Raw genomic sequence first — 13,117 nt, forward strand, 5'->3', positions numbered from 1 at the left:
TAATATGAACACGAAGATGAAATATATACAATTTATTTGAATAATCAAATTTAGTTTTTTCGTGATGGGAAGGTGAAATTATTATTACAAAGCGCTCACCAAACCAGACCGGTCAAACCGATATACCGCGTTTGATTTTTTAACCGTGGTTAAATTATGTTTTATGTTTCATATAGCTCATATTGAGCCAATATCTATCGACCATATATGGCCTTGGTCTTGAGTCGGTCAAGCTCTTGGTTGGTCAAATTAATATGACATGAACTTTGACTCTCTTTTCTTTTAGCAAACAGTTTATGGTATATTCTATGTAATAGGACATCAAGTATACCAGATACTGTACAGTAATATTATATCATTCAAAAGACAGGATGATATTAACTACAGATTTGAAATGAAGTATGGTATTGGTAAGAAGGCTTATAGCGCAGACTAGACATTTAGTGAGATGGTCAATAACTCGCATGTCAAAGTTGTTCAATTGTCACTCCAACTATTTGGTCTAGCTATTTTATGTTTAGAAGATCTTTGAAACCGTGAGATGATCAAAATATAAGGTTAGTAAATAACCTTGTGACGTTTTTCTTGATAATGGAATACGAGTTTATACTGAAATGTAAAATAATGAGTTGGAACATGCAGCTGCTAAGACAGTAAGACGCTAATTTGAATTATGTTACTATAGAGTGAGACTAGGCATAATAAATCATTACTCGATTATCAATTTATCATAGCTTAGTTCCAAACGATTTCAATATCATGATCCTGCCAACACAAGAGATTTCATACACGTGCATGATTTTAACGTCTCATCCCATAACACATGCTAATAATACCTAAAACCAAGTTTTCATCTTTACGAAAACACATCCCCCAAAAGAAATAAAAAATGCGAACTGTGAAGATATAGATTAAAACTATAAAACTTAATTTTTGTTGGTCTAGAGTCTAGAAATAAGAAATTCTAATAATATATTACTATTCCCTTACAATGTTCAGTTTTGTTGTCATCAAACTTTTCTGCTATATATAAACTGGTTTGTAAGGAGACAGTTGGAGTTATGTTAGGCTCAAATTGTAAATGAGATAATGAGGTTTCCAACATTTTTTTTTTGAATGAATGAGGTTTCCAACATTTCATGGTCCACATAGGAAACTGTCGATCATATGAATCCAACACTTCCCACGTGGACACACATTAACCATTTGGTTCTTTTTTTGGCATCTATTGAGTTTTTATTAATTTTGAATATATCCTTAAACCAAACCCAACAATGATAGATAATCTTCCCAATCATAAGCCAGTGGGATAAACATTACCATACAAACCAAAGACTGGAACTAACATTGACGACCACATAAACTAACTAACAAACAAAGAGGAGAAAAACTCAAAAAACAAACTGAGCAACACCAATAGAATTTTTAAAAAAGCAAAGCTGAACGATACCAAAAAGCAAGCGTTGAAGGCCTAGATGTTTCCATTTCCCAAACTTTTTAATAGTGTTTATATATTAATAATTCATATGTTTTGCTTGTTCTTTTATCAACGAAGTCGTATGCGCAAAAAAACACTTACCAACACAACATATATGTACTTTGTAATTGATTTTCTCCGTAAGATATAATTTTTACAATACTTTTCTTTTATCTTCTACAATACTTACATGCCTTTTCCTAAGAACATCTCTAACATAAGGACATATTTCTATAGTTTGAAACATTCGCTTATATTTTTGAAAACAATTATTATTGTAAATTTGTAATGTTATCAGTTATCATACTTTTCTTCACAATTCACACATTATTGCTTCTCTTATGATACTTCTCTCGACAATTCACACATTTTTCTAATAACAGGCTCCGTTTATTGGGCTGATTAAGCCCTAATGTTCAAAATAGGCCTGAAATTTCTCAAATATTTGCAAGGCCTCACATAATCCATGAAAGTAGCACATGAAGAAGCTTAACTTTCGGAGGACGAAAGAAATGGTCAGACTCTTTCAGCACATAAAGAATCTCCTTTGCGACCATCTTTATATGCAACTACGTGCATGTGTCATAAAATAAGTGGATTTGTTGTCGACAAGCAATAAGCTAAATAAAGATGGCTGAGAATTCACGACATATTGCTATAGAACTGATCTGACTTTTAAGTTTTTAAAATATGTATTTATTTATAGTATGACATGTCGCGGTTGGTGTGATTCGTTTATATTGCCATAAAAGTGCAACAAAATGCATGATTATGTTAATCTGATGGACCAAGTATGTACCCAATTACAAGTATGAACCTCTTTTTGTGATAAAGTTTTGATTGATTATAATGCTGAATTTTTGTTGTAATCATCATATTTTATATACTCAAGTTTCTACCGACGTAAATAAACTGTATTTACGGTCTAGTGCCAACCTACCCCTTGCAATGATCTATTATTATTTTTGGGGCAAAGCAGTCACAACTGAACAACTCCCTTAAGGACCACATGAGATGATAACATTAAAAATTGTTGTGTTGTAATGTTTTATGTTACCACTTGCCACCAGTCCACAGTAAATAGTTCTTTAGCTCGCAACAATGTTACCATGCACGACTTCGGCATAAAATATTTTGGAAAATGATACTAATATCTTATTCTAATATTAAAATACGAGAGTTAGTTACCAATCAAAAACGCTATTTCTTTTGTGTGTCACATGGAAATAAAAATAAATAAAAGAGAAAAAAAAGTATACATCCTACTATATAAAAGGGACTAAATTCAAGGCTTTTGGGACTATCCACTTCAGCCAAAATATTTTCATCCAAAAAAAATTAGAAATAAATGTCATTTAGATTTAGAAGATAATTAACTAACATATGACTTTTGATATTTCTAGAAATTTCAAATTTGTAATTGCTAATTTATTAATATAATCATATATCTATATTGAATTATGTTCTATTTTTAATCATTAGACTTCAAGAGTAAATAAATTATTAATTTATAATATATATAGTTTATAACTTTATATTGTAGTTATAAATAAAGAGAAAATAACCGGAGAGGGTGAAGAAGCTCATGTAAAATTATATAATTAAAATGGTAAAATGGTGAGTATGATAAGATGAATCTAAGAAAATTTGTTGTACAAATTATGGTGTTTTCTTCGTCCCACTATAATGATTTAAAATAAAATATATATTCACATAAATAAGTCAATATTTGTTGTTTTTTTTGGTAAGATGTTAAGATTATCATTTTCTAAAAGGTTACACTATTGTTTTTAAACAACTTATTACAACAATGAAACAAAAATAACCAACAACAACTCAAGGTAAAAAAAACCTTAAGGAAGTCTTATACAAGAAAGATAAAAAGAAGTAGAGAAGAGGAGAAAGAAGAACTTGCCACGTGAGAAAAGAGACGGTCACGCATCATACGGTCGAGAAAGGCAAGGATGACTGATGAAGGTGAGGAGACAGTTGTGAACACACGAGCATTACGCTCTTTCCACAGCAGGTAGATGGCTGACTGAAAGTAGAACTTGATGACTGGAGTAGCATGCGCATCTGCGTTGACGCGAGGTTGATTGATCCAGGCTGCAACAGAGTGTAAGGAGGAGAAATCCAAACTTCAGCAGCAAAAGGCTCCCATATCAAGCAAGAGAAAAAACACTCAAAGAAGAGATGATGGTGAGTCTCTATTTCCAGATTACAAAGGACGCACGTTCCTGAGACATTTAACCCCCAACGCCTCAAGCGATCCTTGGTTGGCAGTCTTCTCCGCAAAGCCATTCATGATATAAACGCATTACGTGGAATATGTTCCTTGAACCAAATAGTCTTGTGCCAATATTTGTGGTTGATAGTGTTTATATTATTTTCTGACATTAGTATCCATATTTTTTAGTAAACTGATTCAAAGAGATTAGTTTGTGGTGCTAACGAAACGAGGATTATAGTGTTTACTTTGGAAAAATTAATAGGTTGAATGATAGATGGCGTGCACGCTTTTTCACATAGAAGTCTGCACATATATTAAAATTGTAAGATTTGAATCATAGAGAAAATATAGTGTATATGACTGAAGTTGGGCCATTCCGAAACTAAAGATGGCTAAAATTCTTCTTTGTCAAAATGCATAGATGTGAATCTTATATGAATAGAGTTCTCCATTGCTTATAGCAGTGTAATAAACTCCGTGTGTAAAGGAGAAAAAATGTTATATAAGTGAAAACAAAAATTATGATTTTTTTCTTGTGCCTATAGGCTCTTCGCAATTTGAAGAAGAAAGAACATATTGTGTGAAAATCTTTGACTCGGTCAAATTTTATCCAGTTGTTTATAAAACTGTTGTTATCTGATTCATGTAATTTTTCAGTGTTGATTTAAAAGCCCAAAAAACCCATATATACTGACTTTTTGATATTTTTCTGTGATTTGAATTTAAAAAGAGATAAAACTTTCGATAAGTTATGTAAACTCAGAACAAGTATTTAGCTTTAGAAAGCATTTACATGTTTCAAACTTATAAAATATACATATATAATGTTTAAAATTATGCATATAAATCCTGTGTAAAATGTGCATGAATATGTTTCTCTTCTTTAATGTGTTAATCGTACTATATATAACATTATTTTAAAATTTTAAAAAGTTTATGTCACATACAAAAAACCATCAATAAAAAATATAATTCTCCATCTACAACAAGAAAAATAAAAAATTATAAACATATAAATTAAAATTAACAAAAACTAATATTGAAAAAACAAGAAGTTAATGTAAAAGAAAAAAACTGACAAATATTATTATAAATAAAATAAATTTATAAGACACAATCCACGCGAAGCGCAGAAAAAAATCTCCAGTAATAATAATAATAATAAAAAAGTAAGAACATTACACCAAACCGAAATCACAGAAGTAACGTGAACACAAAGAGGTTAAAAAAGGAAATAAAATAACTATTTAACTCTTTTTTGATGGGCCCACATCTAATCTCTATAGGCCTCTCTTGTTCTTTCCCATAGTCCCAATCTTCTCTCTCTAAAGCTGCTCTCTTTCTCTCTCTTCCCTTTCTCTCTCTTCCCTTTCTCTCACACACAGCGACTCTCTCTATCTCTCTCTTCTCCTCCTCCGGTTTCTCCGTGCTCAGAGGGAGAGTGAGAGAGAAAGACCCGACCCGTTTCGGATAATCTCTTCTTAGCTCGGCGAATAGCTTTCCTTTTTCGGTAAGCCATCTTTCTTATTCTCTTGTCGTTTCTCCCCTTTTTTCGCCGATCTCTCTTTCTCTCTCTCTCACAAGTTTTATTCTTTTTTCGTTGTTGTCCTTTGTCTTCTTCACATCACAGGTTTTTGAAGATAATGTGGGTTTGATTACTTTCTCACAACGTTCTTCTTAGCTCAATGGATTCTTCTCTCGATGGTACTTTTACCGTTACCATTCTGTGTTTCATTTGTTTGCTTAAGATGTATGGAACTCCGTGTCTCTTTGTAATGCTCAAAGTTGTGTTTTTTTTTTGTAAATTCAATTAATCTCAAAGTTTGAGACTTTATTATTTCACTTCTGATCTAGATTGCTAGCTTATGTTTTTCTCATTGTTGATTGGTTCTATGTTTTCCACCCACTATCATTGGTTTGGTTGTTGTTAAAATTTGGGTGTTTTCTTTTAATATAATCGTGCGTCAAATGACTACCGAATAAGATTCCATGAGATGTCACTACTCTATTAACTTATTTATAAAAAAAAAGGATCCTGCTTTGATTTTATTCTCTTAACTTAACCACTTATTCTTTGATGGGTCTTGGACCCTTTTGCTTTTGGATCTTGTTCCATTCCCAAAGAACATCATCCTCTTTGGTTCCTCTCTGATGTCTGTTGATTCGCGGTTTGGTTGATCCAACCTCAACATTGTTGTGTTGACTTGTAATGATACCTGAGGCAGATTCTTGTATTAGTCTTTAGATGATGTTGTGTGTGTGTTTTTGGATACCACATTGTTCTCCATTGCCTTTTCACTCTCCCTTTTCTTCTTCTATACACAGGAGCTGCAGGTGACTCATCGAAATGCAGTGAGATGAGTGTTGAAGAGAAGAGACAGCTTGTTTACGAGCTGTCAAAGCAATCATCACATCTAGCTCCTGAAGTGTTGCAGGCATGGAGCCGTCAGGAGATTCTACAGATCTTATGCGCTGAGATGGGGAAAGAGAGAAAGTACACCGGCTTGACCAAAGTCAAGATCATCGAGACTCTTATGAAGATTGTGTCCGAGAAAAACGCTGGAGAGTGTGATGAGAACAAGAAGAAGAGAGATTCTGATTGTTGTTTGCCTGTTCAGAGAAGCGCAAAGAGACCAAGGAAGGTCGATAACCCTACTCGCTACGTGGCTCCAACGAGTAACAACAATGCCTCAGGTGAGGAGAAGACTACCTACTGCAAGAACCTGGCTTGCAGAGCTGTAATGAGACAGGAAGACGCGTTTTGCAGGAGGTGTTCTTGTTGCATTTGTCGTAAGTACGATGAAAACAAAGATCCCAGTCTTTGGTTGACTTGCAGCTCAGATCCTCCGTTTGAAGGTGGTTCCTGCGGATCTTCGTGTCATCTAGAATGTGCTTTCGAGAGTGAAAAGTCCGGTCTGGCAAAGCGAAGCGAGGAGTGCTGCTTCTACTGCGTCTCTTGCGGTAAGCCAAACAGCTTGCTTGAGTGTTGGAAGAAGCAGCTGACGATTGCTAAAGAAGCCAGGAGGGTGGACATACTCTGCTACCGTCTCTTACTAGTCCAGAAACTTGTGAAGGGATCGAGTAAATATCGAAATGTATGTGAGGCTGTGGAGAAAGCTGTGAAGTGTCTTGAAGCTGATGTGGGTCCTCTCACTATGAAGATGGGTAGAGGGATTGTAAACAGACTAAACTCAGGACCTGATGTGCAGAAGCTTTGCTCTTCTGCTCTTGAATCTCTTCAAACACTTGAAACTAAGCCTCCTGAAGTTGCTGCATTGCCTTCTCCTCGCAGCTCTAACGGGTTGAGCAGTGAGATATCTGCAGATACAGCAACCACAGTACCACCAACCAAGATCAGATTCGAGGATGTTAATGCGACTTCACTCACGGTGATTCTAGCATCCAACGAAGTCGACTCGCCTGCAAACATCGTTCATTACAGTATCTGGCATCGTAAGGTCACTGAGAAAGAGTACCAAGAGAAGTCCACTTGCACATTGTTCACTCCAAACGCGAGGTTTGTCGTCTCTGGACTAGCTCCAGCCTCTGAGTATTGCTTCAAAGTTGTGTCCTTCAGCGGAACACGAGAGATGGGAGTCGATGTGATCAATGTAATGACACGTGGCCCTGAAGAAAGAAGCGAGAGCCCTCTCACAAACTGTAGTACATTGTCTTCTAACCCTTCTTCTGTTGAATCTGAGTCCAACAACGGCAAGAAAGACTCTCCGTCGACCGAGGAAAATGATGCGAAAAGGATTGTTGAATCAGACCTTGTGGAGGCCGAGAAGAACGTTGAAGGGGTTGTGTTGTTGGATGAGGTGGAGGAAGAAGCTGTTCAGGACAAGAACGTTGCGGTTACTACAACTAATGGAAACAGTTCTCCAGTTACTCCCTTTAAGTCAGACCAAACCAAGAACCGTCAAGTGAGAAACAAGAAGTTAGTTAAAGATAACGGTAATAACGGAGATCATCATTCAGCAAACGGAGGAGCAGAGAGTGGACTAGAGCATTGTGTGAAGATCATAAGGCAGCTCGAGTGTTCAGGTCACATCGAGAAAGACTTCAGGCAGAAGTTTCTGACTTGGTATAGCTTAAGAGCCACGCCACAAGAGAGCAGAGTTGTGAAGATATTCATTGATACTTTTACTGATGATCCTGTGGCTTTAGCTGAGCAGCTCGTTCATACTTTCAGCGACCGCGTTTCGATGAAGCGTTCTGCGATTGGTGGTGGCGCGTCTGCGGTTGTTCAGTCTGGATTCTGCATGAAGTTGTGGCATTAGAGATGGAGATTTGGGTTTATCAGTTTTATTTAAAGTTCTTTAGCTCTTTTTTTTTAATTCTCGAAATCATTTTCAAAACTTTATTTATCATTATTGGGAAACTTGCATTATTATTGGAATATTTCCATGTTGTCAGAAGTCTAAACCATACATAAGTATATTAGCACAATTGTAAACTTCCACAAATCTGACATATTTCAAACTTGTCTTGGACCTTCTGCACTGCATCTTCTTTATCCTTCAGTTCAGAGCTTCCTGTACACCTAAAATCTTAACATAAGCTAAGATTTGTTCTTTCCTGTTGTAATACCAATGTTCACATCAGAAATTTAGACAAATAATATCTTTTGGAAATGAGTTCAAAAATAAATCGTTGTAAGCTTAAAGCGGACAATATTATACTAATCGGTAGAAATATATTTGGACATCATCTTATAAATCTCAACATTTCCAAAGAGTGTAATCTATTTTCCCATCATAGGTATATTTCTACTCTTCCCATCAAAGTGCAAGCTTGCCAATTGTCATCATCTGGTATTCTGGTTAGTGAATAGAACCCAGCTTTAACAATGTAGTCTGCTTCTTGAGTTGGGTTGGATTTCCTGTTGGCCTCACAGCCCAGTAAGATATATTGCATGAGTCATTCTAATGAGCTTTTAAAATTGGGCAATTGTCAATAATAACACATTTTTTAAGTTTATGTTTCAAAAATAGTACTAGAATGAGAAAGTCACAAAAATGATATTCATTAAAGAGTAAAATATCTCTAATAACTTTGGTTTAAAATTAAATAAACAAACAAAAATAAATAAAATAAAAATAAAAAAATGAATTTTTTTTTATAGTTTCAGATTATATGTTTTCAGATTCGAAATTTTTATTATTTGTTTTTCAAATTTTCTTTTTATAATTTAAAAATACTTTTTGAAACTGTTTTTAAAATTTTTATTTTTATTTTAGTATTTATTTTTTATAAAATTTTAAACCCTAATTCCAAAACTCCACCCCTTAACTCTAAACCCTAAGGTTTGGATTAATTAACCCAAAAGTATAAGTGTATATTTATCTCTTTAATGAAACATATTTTTGTGACTTTGACCCTTGAATACTACTTTAGGAACAAAAACTTTGTTTGGTGCTATCCTAGTCTTTTTCTCTTTAAAATTGGCAGAGACAAACGCAAAAGATATAAATATATAACTGTTACCTTTTTTATTAAAAGTGATAAGATGATATATTGATATGCTTGTTCTTCTTCATTGAGGTGTTATTCATCTCATGAAACATTATAATTAAAGACTGATTATTATTTCCATGATTGTACGGTTTAAGCTTTATTACATATATATATATATATATATATATATATATAATTATTTTACCAAAATATGTGTTCAAAAGGATCTCTACAAATTTTTATTTTATCTTGTCATCTAAGGTAATTTTTATTAATATTCTTCCAGCTAAGAGATTTGTACGACTGATACTGCAGGGTTACGCTTTGTGATTTCTTTCATATAAGGTGATTAGCACTTGCCTGTTTGGTATTTCACCAGGAAGTTCCATAAAACGAACTGCACGTTCTTTATAACTAGCAAAGACAGACTGGAAATAAACACTTAGGAATTAGAAATTGAATGAAAGAAAAGCTAATTCACATTTCCACGAGATCATAGATATGGAATCAACACGATCTAACAATGATATGGTATCAAGCGTAACCCTGCAGTATCTATTTTTAGTTAAAAATAGATATTGGAAAACAAAGTTTTGGCAAAAGCTGAAGGAGAGTTGGGACTAAGGGATGGAAACATTACAACTAGAGCGTCAGCAAGGATATCGTGGGCAAACTGTTGCCTTCCAAAAGCCGAAGGAGGGTTGGGACTGAGGGATCTCATCTTATGGAACAAAACTCTGAACCTGAAGCTCATCTGGTTCCTGTTCCAAGAGAATGAGTCCTTGTGGGCTTCCTGGTGTAAAGAACATCGTTTAAAAGGAGTCAGTTTATGGAGCCTCGAAGAGAACAAGCAAGGATCATGGATTTGGAAATCAATATTAAAATTGCGTCACCTTGCTGTTCGGTTTCTTAGATGCAACGTTGGGAATGGTCGCTCAGCTAGCTTCTGGTATGACCAATGGACTCCATTGGGACCTCTCATCAACGTCCTCGGCCACTCGGGCCCTCGGGCATTAGGAATCCCACTTCACTCGTCAGTTGCTGAAGCCTGTACAGATATAGGATGGAGGCTCAGACATGCCAGATCACCTGCAGCAGAAGCTCTCCAGCTTCATCTATGCACGGTACCTCTCCCTTCTACCTCTACTGCCTCTGATGCTTATGTGTGGGAAGTAGATAATGAGGTTGTAGAGGCTTTCTCATCGAAGTCAACCTGGGAAGCTATCCGCAACAGAAGAGAACCGCAGTCATGGACTAAAAACATTTGGTTTAAAGGTGCTATACCTAGTCAAGCTTTCATGATGTGGATGACGCATCTTAACCGTCTTCCCACAAGGGAACGCACTTCCATATGGGCTGTAAACACACTTGATGCATGTTGTGTTTGCAATGTGTACTTGGAATCAAGAGACCATCTCTTCCTGCGGTGTGAGATCAATGAAAACCTTTGGCTGCTAGTGCTTCGAAGACTGGGCTATAACCCCTTCCGGTTTCATACTTTGACGGCTTTTACGGAGTGGCTTGGACACAGAAACAATGTTTGCCCGATCACGCTTCGCCGGCTTGTGGCTCAAGCGACCATTTATTCTATCTGGTGGGAGCGGAATAACAGACTGCACAACTCGATCTCCACCCCGGTCTTGATTACCTTCAAAAAGATTGACAGGCTTGTTCGCAACTCCATCACTGCAAGGAAGAACCGCAAGAAGTTTAAGAATCTAATGGAACTTTGGCTAATGTATGAATGAGCACCCCAAGCCACCATAATCACTTGTAATCGTTCTCTGTTTTTCTTTTTTTCGCCAGAGGAAGATTACCCCGCTTAACTTTTTTGTATTTACAAACCTTCTCATTTTTTTAATGAAATTCACATACTTAGCAAAAAAAAAAAAATTTGGCAAAAGGGAAAGCTTGATAAGCAGATGCACAAGCATGGCCATCTAATAAATTCAAAAAAGGAAACATATGCATGATACCGCACTTATCACGGAAATTAAATAATACCTAACACTTAAACTCAAAAAAAAAATATATATATATAGCATGACTGAAATTAAAAAAAACTGTATATAAATTATTACAAGAATACGAAGAAAATTAGGTCCAGTGATACTGATAATGCCAAACTGTATTCTAAGTAGAGTTGTCCCTTTGTGTCTAGTGCGCTTGTGAATTATATAAATGTGAATATAAATTCCCATAGCATCTTTATTTCTTTATCCGTACATGCCACATGTTCACATGTCATCTTTGGGAAAGTTTCCTTTCATAAAATACTTCATATGTCGCTTTATGTCTTATTTTATCTCTGTGTATTTGTTTGCGTATATTACCATTTTAATAATCAGTCTATTTGGATAAATTGGACTATGGGGGAAACATAACCAAATTAACTGACCTCGGTAAAATGCAAGAGGCTTTGATCGATGCGAATACTTTTAAGTTTAGCCTAGAGTGCTTAAACCTCCCAAAATGAATTATCTTGAAGAAAGCGTCGTCATCTCTTTTCGTATGATCTTTGTCACGTTAGTAGTGGACTTCGAAGGCCGATAATGTCTTGACCAAGTCTAATTAATAGGCGACAAACCTTTAACCTTCTACGCAATGCCTTCTTTCAATAGCGTGGAAGCTACAAACTAAATAAATAAAATATGAGTTGATATATACTTCCTCCGTTCACAATGATAAAATTTTTCATGTTTTCACACATATTAAAAATATATATTTTAAATCACTATAATAAATGTTTCATTTTTGTAATTTTTAATTTCCAATAATTTTTAACCAATAATAATTCAATAAAATCATTTTTTTTTAAATCACATTTTTCATAGAAAATACAAAAAATCTATCTTTGGAAACAATTTTTTTTTCAAAAACATTTAACTTAATGAAACAGAGAGAATATATAACAGAAGGTTTAGCGTTAACATAACAATAATGATGTACCTAACTATTTAAAAATAATAATTATATTTATTCATTAGAATTGTTCTACACTTTTTCTCCGAAGCAAATGCGGGACAGACATAAAATTTAGCAAGAAATATAAAATGTAGGTGAAAAAAAGAATAACACAACATATATATTATCTTATATTCTGCAAAATGATGATGTATACAAAGAAAGTCTTAAAAATTGATTTATTTGGTAGGTACATGCTTAACTTAAAGAAGTCTTCTAGAAGAAATTCAGATGCAGTGCAGCTTTGGTTAAAGCTCAAATCTATCAAATGGTTTGATTTTGGCTCAGTATAATTTAGTTTGGTTAAAATCAAACTAAAATTGAGGCAACTTGAAAGCTAAAGGATGGGATTGTTCTCAATTGTTAAAGATGCAAGATGAGTCAACTTGAAAGCTACTACTGAATTTTTTTCATGTACTATTAATATAATCGACTGATAATCATTCATATTAGTTTTCTATAAAAAATATTACGGTGATTATATTTAGGACATTTCTAATAGGACACAAAAACTTTCTCTATATTTTATACTAAAATATAGTAACTTTATTATAGTATTCAAATTGCTTCAATGATTCACTTTAGAGTTATTTTATTATATAACGGACCATTGAAAACAAATCCAACTCTATAATAGAATTATTTTATTTTAGAAATTGAAATATAGAAGAAAATTTTGTGTACCATTGGTGTTAGGAAAAAAGTTATGAAAGCTACGAGAAATTGGTTTGTCTTTCAAGGGTAGAATCCACTCTTGGTATCGAATCATTGCCAAATGATGATAAAATCCAGCGCACCACAATTACTTATACAATTTGGTCTCTCTGTAAGAGAGAAGCTTTAATGAACATGCACATGGATGCATGTGTATATGTTGTTAGTTGTATTAGTGATATGTATTTGTGCGTATATACGTGGATCCGAATGTATTTAATCTAGTATATGTGTGTGGATTGGCTTACAAAAACGCACAGCGGTCCAATGACACC

The 13,117-nt window shown here is 34.5% G+C and overlaps 1 protein-coding gene across 2 annotated transcripts; it reads left to right on the forward strand.

The window, feature by feature from the left end:
• Positions 1 to 4,817: 4,817 nt before the first annotated feature.
• LOC103834685 (VIN3-like protein 2) lies at positions 4,818 to 8,173 on the forward strand. 2 transcript variants are annotated; one of them, XM_033276664.1, is made up of 3 exons: positions 4,818 to 5,221; positions 5,338 to 5,411; positions 6,033 to 8,173. In XM_033276664.1, exons 2-3 carry the CDS (start codon positions 5,393 to 5,395, stop codon positions 7,985 to 7,987), a joined length of 1,974 nt encoding a protein of 657 aa, XP_033132555.1. In that variant the 5' UTR covers positions 4,818 to 5,221; positions 5,338 to 5,392; the 3' UTR covers positions 7,988 to 8,173. The 2 variants fall into 2 exon arrangements, with proteins under 2 accessions (XP_033132555.1, XP_009108999.1); XM_009110751.3 differs by having other exon boundaries at positions 4,823 to 5,217.
• The last annotated feature ends 4,944 nt before the right edge of the window (positions 8,174 to 13,117 follow it).

The sequence above is a fragment of the Brassica rapa genome, chromosome A08, assembly GCF_000309985.2.
Source record: "Brassica rapa cultivar Chiifu-401-42 chromosome A08, CAAS_Brap_v3.01, whole genome shotgun sequence".
NCBI classification, from domain to species: domain Eukaryota; kingdom Viridiplantae; phylum Streptophyta; class Magnoliopsida; order Brassicales; family Brassicaceae; genus Brassica; species Brassica rapa.